The sequence below is a fragment of the Aulonocara stuartgranti genome, assembly GCF_965226115.1.
Source record: "Aulonocara stuartgranti genome assembly, chromosome: 22".
Lineage (NCBI taxonomy): Eukaryota > Metazoa > Chordata > Actinopteri > Cichliformes > Cichlidae > Aulonocara > Aulonocara stuartgranti.
The window spans coordinates 28053140-28077151 of record NC_138957.1 but is presented as its reverse complement, the minus strand read 5'-3'; the positions used below and the strand labels follow the sequence as shown (position 1 = coordinate 28077151).

At 42.8% G+C, this 24012-nt stretch overlaps 2 protein-coding genes and 1 long non-coding RNA gene across 7 annotated transcripts in view; 1 reads left to right on the top strand and 2 right to left on the bottom strand.

The window, feature by feature from the left end:
• LOC309698689 overlaps positions 1-24012 on the top strand; it is a 101767-nt gene that overhangs the window by 65382 nt on the left and 12373 nt on the right. The window lies entirely within an intron of this gene.
• Positions 3775-7596, bottom strand: edn1 (endothelin 1). The gene is made up of 5 exons (XM_082521078.1): positions 7079-7596; positions 6723-6873; positions 6293-6442; positions 6021-6125; positions 3775-4813 (listed from the first exon to the last, which is right to left on the bottom strand). The coding sequence occupies exons 1-5, from the start codon at positions 7137-7139 to the stop codon at positions 4675-4677; spliced, it is 606 nt and encodes a 201-aa protein (XP_082377204.1). The 5' UTR covers positions 7140-7596; the 3' UTR covers positions 3775-4674.
• Positions 11355-24012, bottom strand: part of hivep1 (HIVEP zinc finger 1) — a 65767-nt gene continuing 53109 nt past the window's right edge. For all 5 annotated transcript variants that reach the window (XM_082521303.1, XM_082521302.1, XM_082521301.1 and 2 more), the window contains 6 exons: positions 15615-21391; positions 15385-15518; positions 15122-15297; positions 14499-14600; positions 13279-13802; positions 11355-13040 (listed from right to left, as the gene is read on the bottom strand). In XM_082521303.1, the coding sequence (XP_082377429.1) occupies positions 11943-13040; positions 13279-13802; positions 14499-14600; positions 15122-15297; positions 15385-15518; positions 15615-21391 (7811 nt within the window). In that variant the 3' untranslated portion in view covers positions 11355-11942. The remainder of the gene's footprint in view (positions 13041-13278; positions 13803-14498; positions 14601-15121; positions 15298-15384; positions 15519-15614; positions 21392-24012) is intronic.

Genomic DNA, 24012 nt, shown 5'->3' with positions numbered 1-24012 from the left:
ATTGTTCATTTTCACCTGTGGAAGAAGCATTCAGATATTGCTCACCTCACCGCATGAGATCTTAACTTAATCTAAAGTTAAACACGCTTATTGTTGAATTTAAAGACTGTGGTAAAAGAGGCCTGCGGTTGTTACAGCGTATGTTTTTTGTTGTAGCTGTCTGCATATATGCTGAGTTTCATTGTATTTGTTCCATTTTTAATATGCTGAGAGTTTGTACAGCTGCTGGTTTGGCCACGTCTGTCTTTCAAAATTAATTTTTAGCTCAAAGGTAGGTAAAAATGATCTAGTCCTTAGCAGGTCTTAAGATTAGGTAAATACTGCCTCAGATGAACAACAATACAGGAAATATGACAGTGTGTCAGTATTTATTTACCCAAAGCTAAGCAAGAATGCGGTGTGTGAAAAACTAAGTACACCCCAGGATTCAGTAGCTAGTGGAACCACTTTTAGCAGCAATGACTTGAACAAATTGTTTTCTTTATGACTTTATCAGTTTGTCACATTATTGTGGAGGAATTTTGGCCCAGTCTTCTTTACATTGTTATCTTTGTTTCAGGTAATCACATATCCACAGCTCTCGTCAGGTCCTCCCACAGTATTTCAGTCGAGGCGATGTCTGGACTTTGGCAGGGCGATTGCAACACCTTCTTTTTCAAACATTTTGTTGTAGATTTGTTGCTGGGACTTGAGAGTGCTTTGGTATACAGACGAGTTCTTCGTGGCTGCAAAATGAGCCCAAATCATCACACCTCCACCACCGTGCTTAATTTATGTTGTGCTTGCTGATTTGCTGTGTTTGGTTTTCTCCAACTGTGATGCTGCACTGCATTATGGCCAAAGATCTTGGCTTTTGTCTCGTCTGTCTAAAACATTGTACCAGAAGTCTTGTGGTTTGTTCAAATTGAGCTTTTTAAACCTAAGCTGTGCTGCTGTGCTCTTTCATTTGTTGTTTTTTTGCATATATTGTTGCTTCCTGCTAACCAGGGCCTGTAGCGTCAGAGATGTAAGCCTATTTTGTCTGCACATTAGTACTTCTATTTCACAGAGACATATCCATGCTTCTGCTTCCATTAACAGGATTTTTGTTTGGCTGCGCTGACCACTGCACCTGGGATTAAGTCCAGCTTTTTTGCGTGTCATCTAAACTTTCTCATTATTGTCTGAATCTTTGGTCCTGACTGTCTCCTGCAGCAGACATGCCTCCAAATTGTTTTGCAAACAAACAGTAGGTCTGTGTGGAAAATGTGACTTCAGCATTGTTATGATTGGACTCAGAGCGCGGGAGGACACAGCAGTGTTTCTTACAGCACGCCCGAGGCACAGAAACCACCGCGGATTTGTTTGCTAAATGGGCTGGATAGATAAGACTTTTCACCCAATTTGCATTGGATTGTTTTTTAGCTGCTAGTTCAAGCAGCTCTCCGATGAGTGATGGCGGAACAATCTGGGCATGCCAGTGTTTGAGCCGAACCAAGAACAACTTGTATCACGTTCATTAAAGAGCAGGGACGTGTCTGACAGATTAATCCAGCAGATTCACGCCGTTTTAATCTCTGCTTTGCAAGAATAAGTGCTTGGAGATCTTTAATGTATGATATAACTGTAGCTTTAGCTGTTTTTGTGAGTCCTGTCCAGTATTACTGTGAAGCTTATGGTGTGTTCACACTAGACACGAAGCAAAGTTTTGCTTCGTTACTGAGTTTAATGCATGCATATGCATATGTGGCGTCAGGTTACAGGGTCATTCCAGAGGTAATCGACAAAATGTGGAAAAAAATCAGGTACGTTTTTTTAAACTATAAGTTTAGGATGTTAATGAAGCTACATTTTATCATCATGTCACTTTGACATGTCGTGAAAGTGAGTAAAGATGGGCTGAAATGTTGCTTTTTGTCGATTAGCATTAATTTTCCTGGATGTTTTTAGCCCGAATGACTTTATACAATGCTGTTCAAAAGTCTTGAGCTCGCCATCATTTCTTTATACTTTCCTTCCAAGGAGTCTGCAGACCTAAGTCAAGGGGTGAAGCAGCGTTGTGTCTAAACGTAACAGACAACAAAGAAAGAACCAATTTTAAACTGTATCTTTAAGTGCTTTGTTTACTAGCAACCTGTTGTTTTGTACCAAAAACGTGATTTCAAACACTTATATGCATATATCTGCATGGTGTGTAGTGTGTTTTTAAAAAATTTGAGGAAACTGGATTAGTAGAGATCGAAAACAGGACAGACCTAAAAAAAACTATTTACATCAACTAAAGATCAAATCATGCAAATCGCGAAAAGACCAGGCAGAGGACCTGAGCGATGTGTCCGGCCCTTCAGATGTTCACTGAGGGGTAAAGGTGGCTGTCATGAACCCATTTTTGATGAAAGGAAATGGGGATAAACAGCTAAAGTATTCCAAATTATACAGGAGCTGGGCTTAAAAATCTGTGGTAACAGGTCTTTTTCAGTTGAATTTTTCCTGCCACAGTCTGAAGACATGGATGTTGGGTTCATTCCTGTGTTAGCCCTGCTATAGACTAGCAACCTGCGCAGGGGTGTACCCTTCTTTTTACCCTATGACAGCTGGGAGAGAGCCCAGTGCCCATCCAATGCTAAATTGGATAAGCACTTAAGAAAATGGATGGATCCTAGAGTAACATATTTTCAACACTTTGGTTTTCAGTCAGCTTTCTTTATGACCTCTATTTAAACACTTAGTTGAACCATGCAGCTGCAGTTGGCTTGTGCTCTTCCAACCTGCTTGTCTGTGGGAGAATCCCAGCTGATGATGAAGGTTACAGTCCACAGTCCACATCTGTCTTCTAAGCATTTGAGACCGATTTTAATTTTAAACGATGCACCAGCACATTGCTGAATATCTGCATCCCCACTCTCAGTGGCCGATACTTATTATTTGTGTCAAGTCAATTTTGGTCATGCTAAATGTTTAAAAATACTGTAACGAAGAGCTGAAGAACTCTGAAACTTTAAAATGTCAAATATCAGTCTCATGTCAGTATCAGTACTAGCCCAGAAGTTCATACACTAATTTCTCTTAATTCCTTCAAAGCTGACATTTCCATGGCTCTAGGGTTTCTTTTTGCAGCAGTGATAATAGCTGGATGAATGATTTACTGAAATAAAACGAAGTTGACTCGCGAGCCAAGATTAAATTAAAAGATATGCACGGAAGCTCCTGAGAGGAGAACAGCTGCCCCTGGAGGAGGAGGAGTGGTAAAGGTCGACGAGGAGACAGCAAGCGTACGTAATGACCTGTATGTGTAATGATCATTAAAGGTGAGCCGGGAGGTCGTGGCAGGTTGGAATGAGAACTACATAAGAGTGACACGCGCTGTACTTTGCTGAGTCACTTGGTGGTAAAATGTGGAAACTTTGAGGTGGATACATAAAAGACACATCTTACAGGGTTGAACATAAACCGCGTGCTGGATGTGCGAGCTGCTGGAAGAAACCCGACGTCCACTTTCAGCTCGTTTAGAAATTGCACTGTACACACAGGTTTGTTGCCGAGATGAAAGGCCATGTTTAGCTGCGTTTGACTGCTCTTTGCCTGCACTTTCTTGTTACCTCTCAGTTTGTCTGTCTTTATCTTGTTGCTCACACTTTGCTTTCTGACTTTCCCTTTTTTTATTTACCAACTTAAAACCCTGCATACTGAACACATGCAGCTTTCGTCCCAGTTCAGAAACTTTAATCCCACATTCATTCTTTCTTCAGCGGAAAATGAACCTTTGACGTGACAAAAAATGAAGGAGCCGATCCGTCGCTTTTAAATAAACGTATCAAATTTATTAAAGTTTGCCCAGAATTCGGCACGTTGGCGACCAATCATTTCGCAGAAATGACAAACCAAACAAACAAAGGATCGACCAATATGGCCATCTAATTACAATGTGTAAAAATGATAAATAAATAGAGAGCAGCACATGTAAGCAACAAAGTTACTGAAAACATAAATTATGATGAGTGAATGGCAAGAAATCAGTGATAACATCTGGAATACAAAAAAAAGGCTCCCAGCAGCTGACACACAGGAGACACCCTGTTAGGTAAATACAGTTTCAGTCAGTGAAAACATGTCTCGAGCAAAGCCATGATACAAGGCACATAATCCCTTTTACTGACAGATGATCTGTTATTGCAGTTGTGTGCTAGGAAAAAGAAACTATGGCATTTTCAGAATATACAGCAGAGATTTTTTTTTATTCTGTTAGAAAGATTTGAGTACATTCCTCTCTGTAATATCAGGTTCATGAAATGTTATTTGGTGTCTGTTTTTTTTTTTGCTTTGTTTGTTTGTTTGTTTGTAAAGTCAATAAGCGTGAGTCTCTGACCGTGACATCTGAAAAGATCAATGAGTGTCCTTGATTTTTGCAGATTGTGGCCAAGTTCTCTTTTTCAGCTTGTCTCCTTTCACCCGAACTCCTTGTAATGTCTCTAACGTCATTCTGGTGTCTGAAGAAGTGCAGCCCGGTCGAGCTGTCTGTGCTCTCTGCTCTGCTGCACTCGTGAAACCGACATGGAGTCGGTTATAGCCGGCCTTATGCGGGCTACCCGCTTCCTTCCTGAGGGGCGCTGCTGCACAGAAGTCCCCGCTGGCTTTAGAGAAGGTTTAAAGCCCCTTCCTGCCTCTGTATGACAGTGCAGAGGAAAGCAGTCTTCTTTAGGAGGCCACGCTCTCGCCCTCCCATGCTCTCGCCCTGTGGTGCTGTCTCACCCTCCACTTCTCCAGGAACAGGCGGGTTTTCAGCGCAGCCCTGAGCGCTGGAGGCGGTGCCCGTTTATCACTGTTGTTCTTCAACCTGTAGATAAAGGCATAAAGCCATTAGACATGCAAACCGGTGACTTTGCAGATTATGTAAAAAGCAGGTGTGTGAATTGGAGCAGTCAGTCAAACACATTCAAAACAAAGTTGTTACTCCTGAGTGGTTCGAGAAGATGGATGTTTGGAGTTTTATGATTCCAATTATTAATAAGTGAGAAAGTACAGACATGTGGCGCCGCAAACTTTGAGACATGACAGCACATGAACGCGGCTCCTTTACCCACACGGCTCCCACAGTTAAGCGACGTAAAGTGGCAGAGCTTACTCGAGGTGAATTCCACACGATCCTAGGAGTTTTATGGAATTTATAACGCAGCTCAGTCATCATAAGTTTCAAGGAATTCCTCGCTTGGGGGTTAATCTCTAAATTTCTGCTTCTGAACATGTGCTGGCTGTTTTTATCCTGCAGGCTCACGGGTGTTACGCTCACAAGAGCTGACATATTTCACGCTACAAAGGGGCCTCGTGTTGCTGTGAGGTTGTACAGGGGCGAGTATAGAGGGTGGCCATGGGGTGGTGCACGGCCCCCTGCTGCCCCACCAGCATCAAAAGTGCTATTGGACTAGAATTGGACAAGAGTGTTAAAGCACTTTTAATTATGTATCTACAGCTTTTTACTTCTACTCCACTACATTTTAATACAAATATAGTACTATTTACTCTATTTAGTCATTTTTTTCAAAGCTTTAATTAACTAATGGTGATTTTTAAATATGAATCAACTAAGAAATGTTGCTGTTATTATAAATTAATATACCCAGAAGTATTTAAATTATTTAAAATCATCACCAGCTGCAGGATGAAAGTAACAAACAAGAATTATTACCCACAGTATCATATATATGATTCTGTGTAGGAAGTACTTTACTTTGAGTATATTTTGATGCTAAAACCTTGAGAATGTTAAGTAAGATTGTGACTTTTTCTTAAGTAAAGAGATCAAATGCTTGTTTCCACTGTGCCACTTTGTCCTGTGTTATTGCACAGGGCCACATGGGAGCATGAGAACAATGCCCTCTATAGATTTCAAATCAAATATTTTGATTTCTTTCTTCTTGTTCTTTGTCCTTCCAGTCCCTCCCTATTTAAAAAAAAATCCTTTTAATGTCCCTGGTTGTAATTGCCACTTTATTTTGCAAATACTGCGGTGTTTATCCCTCTTTAGTGCAAGCGTGTTGTTTTACCTCTTAATCCTGTCCGTGTCTGCTGCCAGCTTGTGTTTGCGCTGCGCCCCAGCACCGTCGTCGCCCCCGGGGGAGCGAATCACCACGTCGGCCGTTGTCTCATACCTGAGAGCGGGAGCAGAAACACGCGATGAGAACAGGATCACATTTCAGTTATTCATTTTCTACACAAAACCTGTCGCCACATGTGATGGAGACAATGCAGAACGACAGGCTGGGAGCGTCTTTTGGTGTCACTGTCAGTAAATATGCTTTGGCTGTGTGAAGCGCACCTGAGGCGGTTTTCAGGCCGGCAGAAGTTCAGGCAGGTGTTGTCGTTTTCCCGGACACACTGGCAGCGAGGTACGCTCCTGGGTGCGCTGGAGTCCGCGAGCGCGCGCCGCGTCCGCGGAGCGTTGCCGAGTCCGTACGAGACCACGCGCCTGGATGCGACAGAGACACAGTTAGAATCATAAAACTAAAAGAGTCAAAAACTGAAAACTAAACATGCTTAAAAACATATCAGAAGACTGTTGAATGCGATTCAATTTTGTTGTTTCGCTTTCACGTGCAAAAATACAAATAATCGGAGATTGCTTAAAGAGAGTAAAAACGCATAATTTATCGCAAAACTTCGTCAAACATCAATCTAAGCGATTTACTTTCTCTTTACACATGTTTACACGCTGCTGGAGACCACTAACCACACTTAAAAATACTTACTCAGGTGTGTTGACCCATATGATGTCCAGGTGGCAGAAATAGACGCACTCCTTGTCCTGGAACGATGCGCAGGAACAGCGTTTGGTCCGCACATGGCGCCCCTCTTTGACGGTGGAGGCAGTGAGCGCGTCTCCGGCGGGGGCCGACAGGACTGTAATTACAGCGTCGTTATCAAAACACAATCTACAAGCTATTAAACTAAAGAGAAGTTGAGACTAATCTGCATAACTGCAGGCTGGGGATGTTTTTGATTTGATTTGCTTTCACTCAGCATGGTGAGTGGTTTGCTCGGTGTTTATATACATTTACGTAAAATTAAGTTTATAAGTGGTTGGAAAAAATCTCGCAAAAGTTACCTGTGGAGGAAATCCAGGAGTACATCACTGATAACACGGAAATCCAAACGTATATATCCATAGTTTGCAGTAAAGTAGTGCTGAAGAAAATGAATAATCCCTCAGAGGTGAGAAAACGAGCGTGTATCCCTCAGAGCGTTTCAGCGAGAGTCCTCGGAGATTCGCGCAGGAGCGCAGAAGAGTCGGTCTACAGTCTCTGTTGTCAGTGTGGGCCCACATGTGCAGCCCTTTGACTTTATAGTACAAGTGCTTCCCACCTCCCCTCCTCCCCCTGCAGCGCTGTACAGTTTTGTCCTTTGGCTTGTACCCAGACAATAATGTTTGTTAGCAGTCGGTCCCTGATAAGGGGCCGTGCAGGCCAAGTTGAGGAGTTTGAGATGCTTTGGTTCCAAGTTTGGGGGTGTGGGGAGTGTGGGGGGAGACTCCAGACGAGTAAATGCGACCTGAGCCGTACTCATCTAGTGGTGCTCTGATTAGACAGCAGGTGGCAGTCTAGTGACAGCATTTCTGCTTTTGCAAATTCAAATTCACTGTAGACGTTTAATACATCAGCGTCAGAGGGGACTTGGGGCTATTTAGCAGAAATATAGCTGAAGCACACAGAACTACAAAAAATGTTGATGCTTCACTTAAAGTGTATCAGCATGAGTTCTTTCTGAAAATTACTCAGTTTTTCCTGCATAAAAAAAATAAACCTCAATAAAGATGCCTTAGCCTTTTCTGAAAAATTAAAAAATGTCCCCAGGATTATAATAAAAACATGTTAACAGCCAGGCTTAATATTCTCAACAATTAAATACATAATGGAAGTTTTGATAAACAACAATAAGTAAGGCCTTGGTTCCCATACACGTGACTTGGTATTTAGTACTAAATATACCATTTTGTGCATTATCTGCACAAAAAGTGATGAGTGGAATTTAAAAGTGCCTTATGCCCTTTTTTAATGAGAGGATGAATTAATTTTCTTTAGCTTTATCTTATTTGTAGGCAACAACGGTCGCAACTGATGGTGACTAGGAGGCAAACTTTGTGAAGGGGAAAAGGAGTGGTTCATTTTCTTGTGTGAAGCAGACAACAGGTACCTGCAGAGTACCCATGACCCAAAGGGAGGTAGAGACTAATTAGAAACCATCATGAAAGGTACGTGTAGGTATGTAAGGTATGTGCCTTCAGCAGGATCAGAGATTCAGGTGATGGAGAGAAACTATATGGTTTTGGAGCTTTAAAAATAACAGCTGGCAAAAACGCTGTCAAGTAAAAGTATAACAGGCATAATAATTTTACATTCTATTGATAACGAATGCACCGTATTGTGTCTGCAGTCAAGTGAAATAATTCTTTCAAACTACAGCAGCATAACAGCTTAAAGACACAATTTGAAAAAAGCAGTGCCATCCATACTGGCACAAAGGCTTTAAAGCAGTTGGTTTAGTCTCCAGCACTCTTTTTACTGCACCTCCCCTTAACTTAGATAATGATCTCAACTTTTCTTTAGAATTGTAGTGTCTTAAATCTGACCTGTGATCTACACATTGGGGGGAAAAAAACCAAAATCAAAGCGCAAGAAAAGACCCAAAAAATTTGACTTTATTTTTATTAGTGTAAAAATTAGTCTAAAAATGTAAGTGTACCTTTTTTAAAATGAACTTACAATGAGTGAATATATACACTCATTGTAAAACTCTAACCATGAATACACCCACTCACTGACTAAACCTGTGAAAAACAGAGAGCAGCATGATCATTTTTAGTGGAAAAACTTTCTCACGTATTGTTTCATGACGGGAAAATAAACTCAAAGCAAGCTTAAATGGAGTATGAACCCGATTAGACCTCTACAGCACAATGCAATTTGTTTCTTCCTTCATTTCCTACTTTAATACACATATCAATATCTAAGACTGTGAAACAGTACAAAGTATTGTCCGCTGCATCCACTTAATCACAGCTTCTAATAAGATATTCCAGCATTTTCTTAAGAAGCCAGCATGTGTTCGTATTGGGACTCGTGTCGTCCACTCTCTGTATAATCTGCACGGCTGCAGATCAAAATGTTGGTCTGCTTGTTCATGAGCTGGAAAAAAGAAGTGAGTTTAATGTGAGTCATTCTCTCTGTTCTTCACAGCATTGTTTGCCTGAAACAATACATTACATAACCGAAGCAAACAGCTTTTTCTGGGGTCCCTTTGGTCATGATTTTTGCCGGAGATTAAACATCTCAGCTGATAAGTATGGCCCAAATGGAGTGTCCTATTTACAGATTAATTGTAGTCGAATTCCACATATGACATGTTTGTAGTGTGTAGGGTATTTTGTGATTGTCTGTTGTCTTGCGTCACCCCTTGCGATCACAAGTTGGAGCAGACTACTTAATCTGATGGTTTCCCTCCATCACCAGTTGTAATAAACCGTGGAAACCGAGGGGTACTTCATTTTCAGACACACTTTGCTGTGGGCAGCAGTGGAAAATTGGTCTTGTTTGCATGTGTGTGCATGCCCATAGTGGAAAAGTCTTAGGTAAAGTATCCTGTCGTGCTCTGATGCCCCTACTCAGAAACTGGCCTCGAGAGTTTCCACTGGCTGGGAAAACAAGTTTGTCCAGGAAAGAAACAAAGCAGGGGAGCTGCACCACGAGCAGATTTGTAAGGTTTGGATTAAAAATTTTGGCACTCAAGTTTAAATCATGCATGGTGTGCTTAAGCCTTTAGAAACAGCCCAGGTTTTCTTCTGTTTTGGCTCTTCGCTTCATCAGTGTTGCAGATCTTGACCTCTAGGGGTCTCTGTTTGCTTTGCTATAGCTTCACCCACAGCAGCCAGCCCTGAGGGAGGAGGGGTGGGAGGATTAGTCTTCAGTGTGGATGGATGAGTCACCTTTCTGAATGGTGAAGAACAAGGTTATCACTGAAAACCTCTTAAGACGACAGGGAAGTTTTCCTCACTGAGGCCAGATTGCCATGTTTGAGCTCTCCATATCGTCACTTTTTTATTTGTATAAAATAAATCAATTCGAAGTTTAGATCGAATTCTACTCGTTAAAATCAACAAATTGCAATATTTAGGGAATGTTTATCATTAAAGAGTGGTAGTAAGTGATACATTTTAAAAAAAAAAAAAAGGAAAGAAAAAAAAGATTGAACTATGGTTCAAGATTGTTGCAGTATTTTTTCATCATTTAACACAGCCCAGTGAGCATGCTGATTTTCATTCTGCTCAGGTCTATGCAAAGGTTAGAACACAGAACAGTGCTGAAGCAAACGTGTGCAACATCATCTTTCTGAGAGGTAAGAAACTAAAGTCTGAACACTGAAAACAAACATAACCACCTACTTGTAATTTAAGAAGCTCCATTTTTGGCTCTGCAGAGCATATTTTCATGGTTTAAACTATTAAGATTAATATGTGTGCTTCACATGGCAGTTTGATGTAATTGCTTTGGGGCACCAGATATTAATGACACGCATTTAATGTGTTCATTTCGTAATGAAATCCCTTTGGGCAAGTGGGTTATTTTATTTGCAGTTGTAACAAACAGTTTGCTGCTCATTAATTCATCTTTCAGATCTTTTCCTGTTTGGTCTGCAAAACTTTCCGAGTTTTAAAATAAAGTCGAAAAACCCTAAAAACCAAGCTTATCATTGCAAATCCAGTTCTGTTTTAAAACATAAGCTTTAAAGTATTTCCAGGAAATGTAATTGATTTATTTATTGTTAGACTGAAACACTCCACCTGTCACCTGTAACCGATTCACAAGTCTGACACAAAAATTGTCTAATGACAATCTTGCTCTAGTAATGGCTACAAGTCTGAGAAGACCAATAATAATTCATGTAACTGAGTCACCCGTAAGATGAGGGTAACATGAAGTGTAAAGTGTACGTTAAGATCCATTTTTCACTAACTGGAGCATTTCTGATGTGGCTTCATTAACTATACATCCATAGTGTAGTGGTTTACACATTTGCCTAACACGTGAAGGCTCCAAATTCCTCTGGGGTGGGATCAGGTGTTAAACAAATAAATAAATCTGCCAAATCAAACATGTGGAGCTACCTGCTGTGATGAAAGTAGCTTTTATTAAAGAAGCAAACTAAAGTCTACATTTAATGACAGGAGTGTGTTTTTCTGGCTCATTTCCATCAATTTCCAGTATATAAAAGCACAGCCTGTAAACTGATGTTTACTGTTGGAAATGAGTGAGGTTTGCAGGTGATCAGAGGGACGAATAGCCTCCTTTTTAATGCAGTAAGTGTTTAATCAATCAAGTATAAGACAGTTTAAAGGTTTATAAACAATTTTTTTTACTGATACAGTTAAGAATATTGATACAGCAATGTAAAGCTACCATAATGCACATACCTATGGACTTATGGGTCATAATGGGCACTAGATGGATTATAATAAATAGTTGAACACAACATCTGTACACAGAAACATTGCCCGATAATCCATAGAAATGTACATATACAAGTACAACATTTATAATTCCATAAATTTACGAATGACGAATCCTCCAGAATAAAATTGATATCATCCAGTATTATGGTTCTTTTTTATTTTTTTGAATTAAACACAAGCATTGACTGAATTTATAAGGAATTATGTACAGATTCCTAAACAAGAAACTCCATAAAGGCACAATTGTCTATACAACATGTACAAAAAAAAAAGAAAAAAAACTGTCTGGAGCTGACAATTTGGAAAAAAAATTAAATGATTGGTCATCATCATCATCATCATCATGAATGTCAGCATCTGTGCTTTGAAAGGTGATTTGCTGAGAAACAAACCCCTGAAAAGTGTTTTCAGTCTTACAAAGTGACAAGAATTACAAAAGGAGAAGAAGTGTTTCCACTTGAGGGTTTCAGGTGGCAATGACCAGTCGGTCTTCATCGTCACTGGAGGCCTCATTATAGTCTTCAACTACCTTCTGCCAGCTGGTCACTGGTGGCGGTCGTAGAGGTGCAGGATCACCAGCTCCTTCAGCTGCAGGCTGTTTGGGGCTTCTTGCTTGACTCTCAGGAGCTGGTGATGGATTCTGCTGGAGGGATTTTTCTCGTTCATCCCTCGCCACAGTCTGTGTGAGCTCTGCTCCACTGTTACCTCCGGGGCTAGCCCTGCTGCCTGAGGTCAGTTCTGGAGAGGAGCTGACCTTAAAAGGGGTGGGTGGTGAACCAAGCCTGTGTTCACCATGAGGTGGCTGTGTTCCCAGAGCTTCAGGGCTTCCCTGCCTCTCAGAGGACCCGGGGAGGGGACTGAGGGTGGACAGAGGGCTGAGCGAAGGAATGATGGCAGGCAGGGCAATATTTACTATTTGCAGGCCTGGGACGTGTGTCTGCGGCCCAGTGCCGCTTTGGGAGGTGGGGTTGGCAGCTAAAACCTGCACTCCGAGGGCAGCATTGAGGGTGAGGCCTTGCTGGGGCAGCAGCTGTGTGGATGCCAGGCCTGTATTGGTCAGTCCCATGAGGTTAAGTGTTTCCAGACCCACTGGCTGGATCGTTTGAGCCTGCAGGCCAGTAACCTGCCCTAGAGGGAAGCAGGGTACAACACTGCTGATTGGTTCCTGGACCACAAGTGGCTGAGTTGGCAAGCTCTCCGTTTGGGGTGGAGTGTTGGGAGCTGGCAACGGGCTCGTGTTTCGATGAATGACGCTCAAAGCTGGGATGGTGAGCTGGACGGGGCCCGCCTGGATTGGCACAAAGGTAGAATAAGCCGCCAGGCCAGCAGGGACCAGCTGGATCCCCCCAACTGGAACCATACTGTAAGAGGAGCGAGATGGCTGCTGAGAGTGCAGGGGCAGGTGACTGAACAGGTGAGTCTGGGTCTCTGCTCCCGGTGTTTGTGATACACCCTGTAGGGGGAAGTGTGAAGGAACTTGAGAACCAAAGGAGGAAGTCTGTGTGCCCCGGTCCACTGGTATACTTGACTCACTGGTTGCCACAGCAGGAGACGCAGAGGTGTCCTGTGAAAGGAAAAAAAATATCGTCACTTCTTGACATTATTTTGGCAAAACCCAAGTTTAGAAGATATCTGGATGAGTCCAGTAGACCTATAGGATTATTCACCTTTGCTCAGAGAATTCAGAGGAGTTTTGTGGAAGTGCCTTGCATGCAGGAGTCAAAGTAAGGGTATGGATAGGAAAGAAGGGAAGCAGACAGGGAGGGATGGGGGGGGACACATGGAGAAAATAAGGGTCTCACCTGGCCTATTTTGGAGCCCTTGCCTTGCACTGGGGGACTAGGGGGCACATCAAAGTCTGGGTAGTCGATGGACATCTGCCTGCAGGGTGACACTGGGCTCATCATGTGCACCGACTCTGTGTCTGAGGTGTAGGACTCTGATGTGGTGGCAACAGGTGGAGGAGAGTGAAGGAAAGCCATTTGACTGCAGCAGGACCCCGAATGCTTGCTCAGGAACACGGGGCTCATCATGGGGACAGATTCGGAGTATGTTGTGTGGGATTCGGGAACTGGAGGCTGGGACAGAGGGAGGGAGATGGAGCTGATCGACATCTGGGCTAGGAGTGCGCTAGGAGGGACGTCAGCCTCTTTGGAAGAGATGTGCTGCGGGCTTGCAGACACAGAAGGATTGGTAGAGAGTCCCGACTCTGCCTGGCTGTCCTCCTCTTCCTCCTCGTTGTCATCATTCTCCTCATCATCAGGACCATCGGAGTCATCTCCATCTGAATCTTGGCGGTCAGCACTGCTCACCTGACTGCGGTCTCCTGCCGAGGAAATACGTGAGAAGAAAAATTGAATTCTTGTCTCTGAAATCTGCTGTACTTACATGTCATCACAGCTAGAAAAAAAACTCATTCACTAAATAACTTTGATTATGATCCAAGATTTCTTTCTTAAAGTGAGAAAAAACAGCACTGAAAATCCCGCTACTCGTGGATGTTTTGTACTGCTGCTGCAGTGTTTCACACCCTACACCACCATACGCCCCTGAGCTCCATCACAGGCAGAGGAGGAAAAACAAATAAGCTGTTAGAGACTTGGACCACAGAATGTTTTCAGGCAGCCTCTCTCTCCCTCTCTTTTTTTCTAAAATTAGATGCAGCAATTTCCTCTTTCTAAACGCTGTGCATGTCGCCCACATGCGCTTTGAGTTAAGAGGAAGAAGCTGCATTTAGAATTTCTAATTAGACCGTGGCAAAGCCATTGATCGACATAGCAACAGAGCACAAGCAGGGACACTCCATGTTTTATATTTCATGCCATTAAACTATTAAAAGAAGGGCAATCCTGCTGTTAGAAATCAAAGCTGACTGTATAAGTAAATCTGAATTAAGTCAATATTATATATGCAACTGTAGTAATACAAAACTCATATTTTACAGACAAACTGTTCATCTTATAGAAGTTATGGCTTTTGTGCAATTCCCTCAAGGAAAACCCCGAGGAGCAAAGCACCGTACCAGAGTCCTCAGCATCCTGATCGTCAATTAGACCGTCAGGCACCCCCATCTCCATGCACTTCTTACTGTGGGCCTTGGATTTCATGTGCTTGGTCAGATTGCCTATAACAAAAAGGGAGGCAATGAGGTCTTACGGGTGGGTAGAGCTTGAACAATAGCACAGAAGGAGTTTATGTAAGAGTATGCGGTCTTTGGGAAAGCTCTATGTAAAGGGTGAGTAACTGATAAAGACATTTTTAAATGAACGTGGGTTGCTGACACCAAGTACTGTTCTGCAGTGTCGCGTGGGTAGGCAAGTTCGATAAAGAATGGTGAATCATACTGTCTTGGTTTAAGAGATGGTGGAATAACATTTTTAATTTCACAGCTTGTAAAAGGAAAGAGTAAATTCTTTCAGTTCCTGTGTGTTACAGATACAGAGTTTGATATTGCAAAATCAGGCGTGAGAAAGAGCTATAACTTTTAAAGACATTAACAGAACTACATTTGTTCCTGTTTATACGAGGCTGCACTAATTATCAAAAGACAAGGCAAATGAAAAATCATACATGCATGTACTGCATTTAAAAGGGACTTATACAGCTGCATTGTACGAACTATAATCACATGGCTTTAACACTCACCTTTCGTCTTAAAGGAGAAATTGCAGTGGACACAATGGTACGGCCGGACATCAGAGTGAGTACGGATGTGTTTGCGCAGCATGCTCGGCTTCTTGCAGCGAATCCCACATTCCTCACAGATGTATTTACCTCGCCCACGGCCACGTACATAAACATACTCCTCGTTAGATTTGTACCTGTGGGTTTGAAATGTAACCATGAGCACAAAATCTAACATAATGTTGCTAACATTTTGAATATAATCAGATTGTTCCGTTTCATACCCGCCATCAAATATTTTGATTCGCCTCGGTTCTGTTGTAATGACCAAGTCCTTGTCTGAATCGTTGCTGGCTTGAGTCTCTGGCTGCACTTTACTTTTGGTTTCAACTGATACAGACTTTTGGGTTACTGGCAACTGCAGGAAAAAGATGATATTTTTGGATGTGACTCAAGAAACAAGTCATCATTACAACATTATGATATTTCAGACTTTGCAGAAAGTTAGTCTTACCCTGGGCATGACATCCTTCAGCTTGCCTGAGTAAGACAAGATGTCCGATTTCCCACTTGTTTTTATGGCTGATGTGTAGTGTATTTTCTTGGAGCTCTGCTTGGAGTCAAACAAAGACATGACCACCTTGGTAGGCAACCCCAGTGGGTTAGGGTTGTTGGGTTTGGCTGTCCAGGTAGCGTATGCTGAAGTCTTCAGGTCGGTCTGTTGAACATGGAGAGGTTTCCTTTTCATCAAAAAACACCATGTGAAAGTGGTGGTGGTCTTCAGGCTGGGGAAAGACAGGCGGTGGCTGTCTTTTGTGTTAACCACAGACACAGATGTGGTCAATTTCACTTGACCACCGTGGAAACTGGAGGGCCTAATTGGGGATTTGGCTGGAGTCCACCTCTGTTCCTCAGCTTTTTCTTGAGGCTTCAGATTGTTGTTGGCTGGCATGGAGGTTCCCTGGCTACCAAGTGTAGTATTCAGGATAGGGCCTGTCTCTTCATGAATAACAGTTATTGTATCTTTTTCTATCCCAGCACCATCAGGTGACATAGGTTTAACATCATCAGTAGCCTCTGAGTCCTTCTCCCCATCTGACTTAACCTGGGGCAGAGGTGGGGCCTCCGTCTCAATGGGACTGTCCACTGGTTCAGTTGTGCACACCTGCCTAACGAGTGTCAGCTTCCGTTGTCGGGTCACCTCCGACATCTTGGAATTAAGATAATTGACTGATCGTCCATCGGTGAGGCAGGCCACACCATGCTCATCTTTAGCTCGTTTTTGGTGCTTTTCCATGTAGATGTCCAAGCTGTTTGCAGGTGACAACATTCGTTTGCTTGATGCAGTGGGTTCCTGCTGCGGGCATAGTGTTACTGATGCCAGTTTCTGCGTGCAATGTAAAGACCCAAGAGGAGTTTGTTCTACAGTGCGGTTATGAGGGCCTCCTGTCTGAGCTTGAGTCCTATCTTTCTTTGCAGTTGTTACAACACGAAAATCACTTTCCACACTGGGAGTCGACGACAGACTATTTTTATTGGGCACAGAGTGAGCAGGGTGGATCTGCTCGTGAGTTATCAAGATCTGTGGCAGTGGTACAGCACTTCCTTGGGTTTGATCAAATGATTCTCTTCGCTGTTCACCCGACAAAACAACCGTCTGTGTTTTACTGTCTGCAGCCTGTTGACTGGGTTGAGCTACATACAAATTTTGGATTACATCAGATGATTTTGAAATGCTCAAAATCGGATTGGCAATTGGTATTGTTAAAACTGGCAGGGCTATCTGAGCTCCCTGTGTGCCAGAGAAGGAAAAGGTTTGGCCTGTTCTCAGAGCTGGACACTGTAGTTGGTATTTGGGCACAAAATGTTTTTTTTCTTCTGTGTCAGCTGGTTTGTTTTGGATGTTCTCTCGACAAACCAAGATCTGGTTTAGTGGTTGTTGTATCTTTTGGCAAATTTGAACCCTTGATGTTTGGTGCCAAGGATGTGGAAGGCCATGGACTTGAGGCTGCTGAGTTGGGCTACCCAAATTAATGCTCTGCACCATTTGCTCATTCTTTTGCAGTGGTGGTTCTTCTGTGTGCAGGACAAAGGGCTGAGGCACTGCGCGCCTGCTAGTAATGTGAATCTGCTGGGGTCTGTTCTGAGTGAAAGAGCTAACATTTCCAATGAGAGGTTTATCTAAAGGAGCGGCAGCTTTCCTAACAGGTTGCTGACTTTCAGGTCCAATTTTTAAAGACATCTGCCGAACTAATGGCCCCCGTCTCCTTTCAATTAGTGGCACCTGGGAAAGTTGGGAGAGTTGTCCACTTTTTGGCTGTCCAGCAGGTGACAGAGATCTACTTGGAGATACATTGCCAGAGTCAAAGGATTTGCTGCGGTAGTCACATGAAATCTCCACAGAGGGTTGAGTACATGTGATCTGTTCAGATGCGGCACGCCTCATCATTCCAGGCACACCAAGGGTGTTGAAAGCTGTTGGCAAACACTGAGTCTCTGGAATTTTACCAACGCACTCTCCTCGAGAAGGACTCTCCGATCTAGATGGCTCATCTCTGTCAAAAGAGGCTGAGATGCTGGAGCCACGAGAAAGACTGCTGTCCCTGCTGAGGCTTCGTGAGAGGCTCGATTCAAAACTGGATTCGCCCGATGAATGATCCATTTGAGCCAGACGAATTCTCTTCTTCTTAGGGGGAAGTTTCTCTGCTGGGAGCTTTGACAAACTCTCACTTCTCTGAGGCCAGCTGAACTGATCTGCAGGTTTATCTGCTGGTTCAGCAGTCTGTGTTTCATGTTCTCTGTCCGGTTCCACTGTGACTAAAATCTCAGGAACTTGAATGTTATTTTGACGAACAAGGCGAGACTGATGGATAGGAGTAGAGTGTTCACCAACTGGTGCCACTGTCCTATCAGTGCACTGCTCCTTTCTTTGTTTTCCATAATCTGTGCTCTTAGGTTTTGATATGGTTTCATGGTAACCATCAGTTAAGACACCAGATGCCACATCTGATTTGGGTTTGATCAGGGGATCCTTCTCCATGCTATCAACAGGAGAGATCCTGTCAATAGACTCTGTCTCACAGGAATTGGGTCTGCTGAGAGAGTTGGTGTGTCTGATGACTGAAGTGCCGCTGCCTTGCCTTTGCAAGTCTCCTTTAGCAGGGGTACTGATCTGGGTCTCTCGTATTGGCGAAAGTCTGGAATCTGGAGAATTAATGCCTCTTGCTACAAGCTGTATCTGAGGTAGCTTTGGCTGGTTGATTTTGGGTTGTATATCTACTATTACAGCATGGTGAGGAAAATTCCTGTTTGCCAGAACTGCTGGTAGCTCAAAACTAACAGAGCAAGGTGCACTAGTATCAGTTGGAGACTGATCATCCTCATCACCAACACTTTTCATTTTCCTCCTCTTCCTGAATGATGTCTGTTGGTCAAGTACCCCTGGCCCAGTTGTGGTTGCTCCTGCTATGGGCTGCTGTAAATTAACATGAAAAACATCTTGGTCAGTTTCTTTGGCAGCCATTGGTTTGTTTTTTGGACCATGAAGTTCAGAGCAGTAGAATTTCTTGTGAGTTTCAAAGTTCTCTAACTTTCTGTACCGGTTACGACACGTTTCACACTCATACATCGTGCCTTTAGTCTGCTGAGGTTTTCTGTTTCTTTCCTGACTGTGTTCAAAAGACCTGCTTCTTTGCATGTGCTCTGCAGAATTGCTTTGTCCGATATAGCCCTCATCCATGGAGCGAACAGAGGGGAGACCATGTCTCTCATTGTGGGAAAAGTCCTCTACTGCTATTTGTCTGACCAAGGTACGAGAATGCATTGCAGGATTTGGGGTTGATGGAGCTGATGAAAATACATCGTCATTTAGTGCACTAATTTTGTCATCACATGACTGGCTGCTGCGCAAAGGATGGGGGACAGCAGCAACATTAAGGGGAAGAGCAGTGTGTCCTGGTGTAGTAGGCATAGAGTTGCTCCTTGTTATTGGCAAACAATCCATCGGTGGGTATTGGGGGGGTACAGAAAGAAGAAATACTGGCTTTGATTTATCTGTGGGAGTGAATGGAGATTTGGGGATGTCTGAGCTGGAACTTGACCTTCTTCCCATTGGTTTAAGATCAAACTGAAAAGAGTCTTTAAATATGTATGACTTCGGGGAGTCTATGCTACCTCTCCTTGAAAGAGAGGTCCTCCTTGGCTTTACACTGTCCAGCTGCTTGTTGTCAACTACTATCTCATTATCAGATATCAACTTTGTAATTCGTTCTTCTAAAGAGCGTGCACTGGCTTCTAATCGTGGACGCATTTGTCCGTCTATCGCCCTTGGTCTCTGCTCATGTGCTACATGCATGACTGAGGCAACCACAGGAGGGACATTAGGAAGAGTGTTCTTGGCAATATCAACATCTACTGGTGGAGTTATCTTTACAAATGGACTGGGTGGACTCATGGCCTGATCAGCACTTTCAGAACGTGAGAAGTAACCTGAATCAGTGCTTCCCAAACTACGTGGACTAAGTAGACACTTAGGCTGTTGCTGCTGAGAAAAGTCTGTTGCTTGTTGCCGCTGAAGCTGAGCGTGCCCACTTAACAGTGGAGACTTGCAGTGTTGGTCTTCATCTTCACTGACGGTTTCTAGTAAGGGATTTGCACCATCCACCCCTTTCAGAGATGACAAGACTGTGATATTCGATCTCAGACTGGCAGTCTGGAAGTCTCGTTGTCGTTGTGCAGCAGCTTGCTCAGGTGCTGCTCCTGTAACTCTCGGACTATCCGCCCTCAGAGGGGAGACATTAACTGGGTACACAACAACTTTTGGGAGTGCAGCTGTTACTTTAGGCTCGTGAGCTCTCTGAGCTGGGGATGATTTGACTGAGTCAGAAACACCGGATAAGTCCACTTCCCCATGGTTGGCTTGTGTTCCACCTGCACTCAGTAAACTGTTTTCAGACAAAGCAGCCACGCTGCTTTGTGACGAGTCGGGGTCTAAGTCGGCAGTGCTACCTTCCTCATCGCTGTCTCCACTCTCCTCTGCCTCTGAATGTGTTCCTGTGGTTTTGTCAGACTCTTGAGATAGCGATCCACCTCCTGATTCGGAGCGTGCAATGAGACCCAGTTTTATGGCATGAGCATGTGATTTCTTGTGTTTGTACAAGTTGCTCTTGGTTTTGAATGAGAAGCCACAAGTAACACAGGGATATGGCCTTTCTCCTGTGTGAGACCTGATGTGTTTGAGCAGCACACTGGGTTTTGCACATGCCCGGTTGCAGTATTCACAAACGTACTTTCCTGGTTTTTTAGGCTTTTGGTCTTTGGAAACCTGTTCAGCACCAAAGGTCATAACAGTGGTCATCTGAACTTGGTTGCTGCCTGGTGTAACTGGGACCTGAATACTGCTGGGAACACTGGCTGAGAGGGACTGGCATGTGTGCACAACTGGTGGTTGGCTTTGTGGCAAAGCACTTGAGCCAGAGGGAACAGGAGCATGAGTTATAGTAGATGGTCCTGCATTAAAGTTTATGTGCAAGCTAGGATTTTCTGGATTGGAAGCAACGGGCATAAAATGCGGTGTAGCAAGGGGAGCGGTACCCTGTGGACCTGTTTGTAGATTTCCCTGTATTGGCGCTGCAATGCCAATGACATTGCCCTGTTTGTCAATATAATAGGTCTGCATATGGGAAGGTTGGGTCTGGAGACCAACATTGACACCTGGCATTGCTGTGATTTCACCACTGGCTTTACCGATGGCTGTGACCTGCATCGAGGCTTTCCTCTCAGCCAGTGTGCTAAAATCAGGCTCCATGGCCTTAAGTAGAACATCAAGTGGAGCGCTGTTGGCGTAAGGATCTCCGTCAAAGCTGGAGTCTTGGCTTTTGCTTTCTTTAGGCTTTAGAGTTCCTTTAGCAGTAATCAGAGTGTCCTCCTCACCAGCTGTGAGCTCAAGCGATGGTGGCCTAGAAGATGATTTTTCCTGCTTCAGCCTTTCAGCCTCAGCAGAAAATGACCCCTTGTCAGGGGACGCTGCAACTGGTTGAGCATACTTTTGGTCACTTTCTCCACTGGGCGATGTTGAAAGATTGTGGGAAGGACTGTTGGAGGAGGAGGAGCAAGAATGCGGAGTTTCCTTGGACGAAGATCCTCGGAGAGCAGATTCAGCAGATGTTTTTGACTGCAGGGGCTTCTTCACTGGAGATTTTGGAATTTTCTTTAGCTGATTCTCTGCAACAACCTTCTTCCTCTTAAGACCCTTTATGCTGTCCGCATTTCTTCGACTGCTGTCAGATAGCCCTGTGGAGACAGAGACAATAATTAAGGTGGTATAATAACCATTTCCTTCATCTCCTCTCTTCCAGTGCTACCACAAAGAGTTAGCACAAATGACATTATTGAAAAAATTAACTTCTACTGCTGACAACCTTGGCTTATAAAATGAGTTTAAATGTAATCTCTATTGGACACAGGAAATAACTCTAATGCCATTTTGAAAATCATATTTTTCGTATAACTAACTCTTCTTGTTCCATGAAACTAAAACAAAAATGCACACAGGAAAAGAAAAAGATCAACAGCTCACACACTACAGTGCTTCTGTTTTACCCCTTTATAGCGCATGAAGAATGTTTGAAACACACTTTAATCTCAATACCAGCACCATCTTCCAACTGGAAACAATAAAACAAGTAGACTGCAGTCTATTAAAATTACTGACTGTTCTGTTTTTGCTTTATTTCCCACTATTTAAATAAATTAACTACTTTTACTATTAATTCTGTACTATATAAGCTGTGTTATCTCCAGTGACAAATAGTGACACTATTCTGGATCATACTGCACATTTACATGTACATGTGTTATCATTTTAATCCAACTGTAAAACGAATACATAACATTTGTGGTTGTTATATATAAAAATATGTCTTAAACAGCTTTTTGAGAGCTTCAACATTCCAGTTGTGAAAGCTTTCTCTGCAGCCTACTTTGTTTTCCATCAGCTTATCGATAATTTGTTTTATTTAGATAATGATAGACGTATACTACAGTGAAGATACTTCGCCCTCGCACTCGTTAGCTGTGTGACTAATACCACAGAGACCCACGCTTTATTATGCAAGTAACAGTCACTTCTTGCCCTTGTTGATAAGAAATGTTGACCTATGAAGGCTCGGCTGATCAGAAAATGGTGCAAATAACTAGCGTATAACAAAGTACATCTGCGTGCTTACTGAGCTGCATTCTTATAATAATAGGTGCACTGTTTTAAAAAGGGCACACCCATGCAATGGTGTCCCATAATAATGACTGAGGCAAGTGTTTTCATGGGCATGTTGCACAAGAGTAGCAGTGTCACAGCCTGTCACAGTTTCCTGGCCTGTGTAGGTATTTCCCAAGATGACTTCAGGGTTCTTTCAAGGGCTTCCCTTTACATAAGTAAATCCATTCTCCACGCAACCATGCAACTAGAGAGGCTTTAAAACTGCCATGCAATCAATATAACAAGGTCTTCTGAACAAACCCTGTTTTTTAAAATAACCTTTTCTAATTGATGCTTAAAAACAATCTTTGTACAAACTGTAGCTAAAAGACATGGGAAAGGCAATATTTATTCATCCAAACTACACAAACCAGTTCTCAAAAAAGGGACGTGACTTCACCACAAGTTTTCCATCATTAACAGTCACTGAGATAAAAGAAGCCCTTTTTGTTAACCTTCTCCTCATTTCTAAACACTCTTATGTTCCTGTAACTGCATTAAAATAATATATTTAATGTAAAATAAAGGCGATCCTTTAGTTATCTAGACCAAGGGCAATTGACATACTTCTTCATAAGGCAGGTTGCCAAAGAGATTACCCTTTGACTTACTGGCAGTGATAAAACTACCTGCTGTACTTTAAGAGGTGGACTGAGATATTTATACCCTGTTTAGAATCACCACCCAATCCCATTTACAGTGGATGATTCAATCAAAGGTTGAGTGTCATTAAAAGGAAAATGCACAGCAGGCTGATTCTCAGGCACAGCTTAGTCAAACTGGCTTTTCTATTTCAATGTAGTTACACAACAGTCCACTTATCAAAGAAACTGTTCGTGTGTTCAGTCGGGGCACAATGGAAAGATTACTGAGAATTTATGCACACAGATCAAAACAAAGGAAACATTTTATGGTAAATACACTGGTCCTTATATAGCGCTTTTCTACTCTTACTGAGCACTTAAAGTCCTCTTAAGCGCACACAGCGCACTCTTCTTTGCCGTTGAGCCCTTTTTACCCTTTACGTACACGCTCTAACACCATCTTGCCCAAAGAAAATCAACACAGAGGGCTACAGGAGCTGTGGATCAAACCCTGATCTTCTGATTAGTAGATGACGCAATTCTCCAATTTAATTGCCGGGTTCATCTTTAGAAGAGACGGATAATAATAATTTATATATTTTTTTTATTTCAATTTAACTGCAGCATTATCACATGATTATGAATGGATCGTGAACAAAAAAATAAATAAACTCCATCCACCAGATCGCTGGCAGCCCATCGTGGTTTAGGGGCTGAATTTGGCAACAGCGTCACACACCTGTGAAAGGCTATGTCGTAGGCTCTACATAGATTCACTGCAGAAGTATAAATCACACATTTCACTGGAGACCAGGTAGAAATTACAAGTTCACACCAACCTGGAAGCATCAACAGCTCTACAGTACTTGGTAGTTAAATATCTAATTGCTTTTAAAGAAAACCTTAAAATTTAAATGGGACATTTTTGTGCAACCACATAAACATCTGCCACTAATATCTGCTTTCATGCTCAGAAGACATGATAAATGCATCAGTCTTCACTAAAATAAAAATAAAAAAAACCCCACACATGATGTTTATAAGGGCAGTTACCTCTGCTCTCTTTTTACCTT

Bases quoted from the DNA above. Each gene is read 5' to 3' on its own strand.
- edn1 (XM_082521078.1), bottom strand. From the start codon at position 7,139: ATGGATATATACGTTTGGATTTCCGTGTTATCAGTGATGTACTCCTGG. The intron at 6,874-7,078 runs GTAACTTTTGCG...CTGTAATTACAG, and splicing joins CTCCTGGATTTCCTCCACAG to TCCTGTCGGCCCCCGCCGGA. The intron at 6,443-6,722 runs GTAAGTATTTTT...TGTCGCATCCAG, and splicing joins ATATGGGTCAACACACCTGA to GCGCGTGGTCTCGTACGGAC.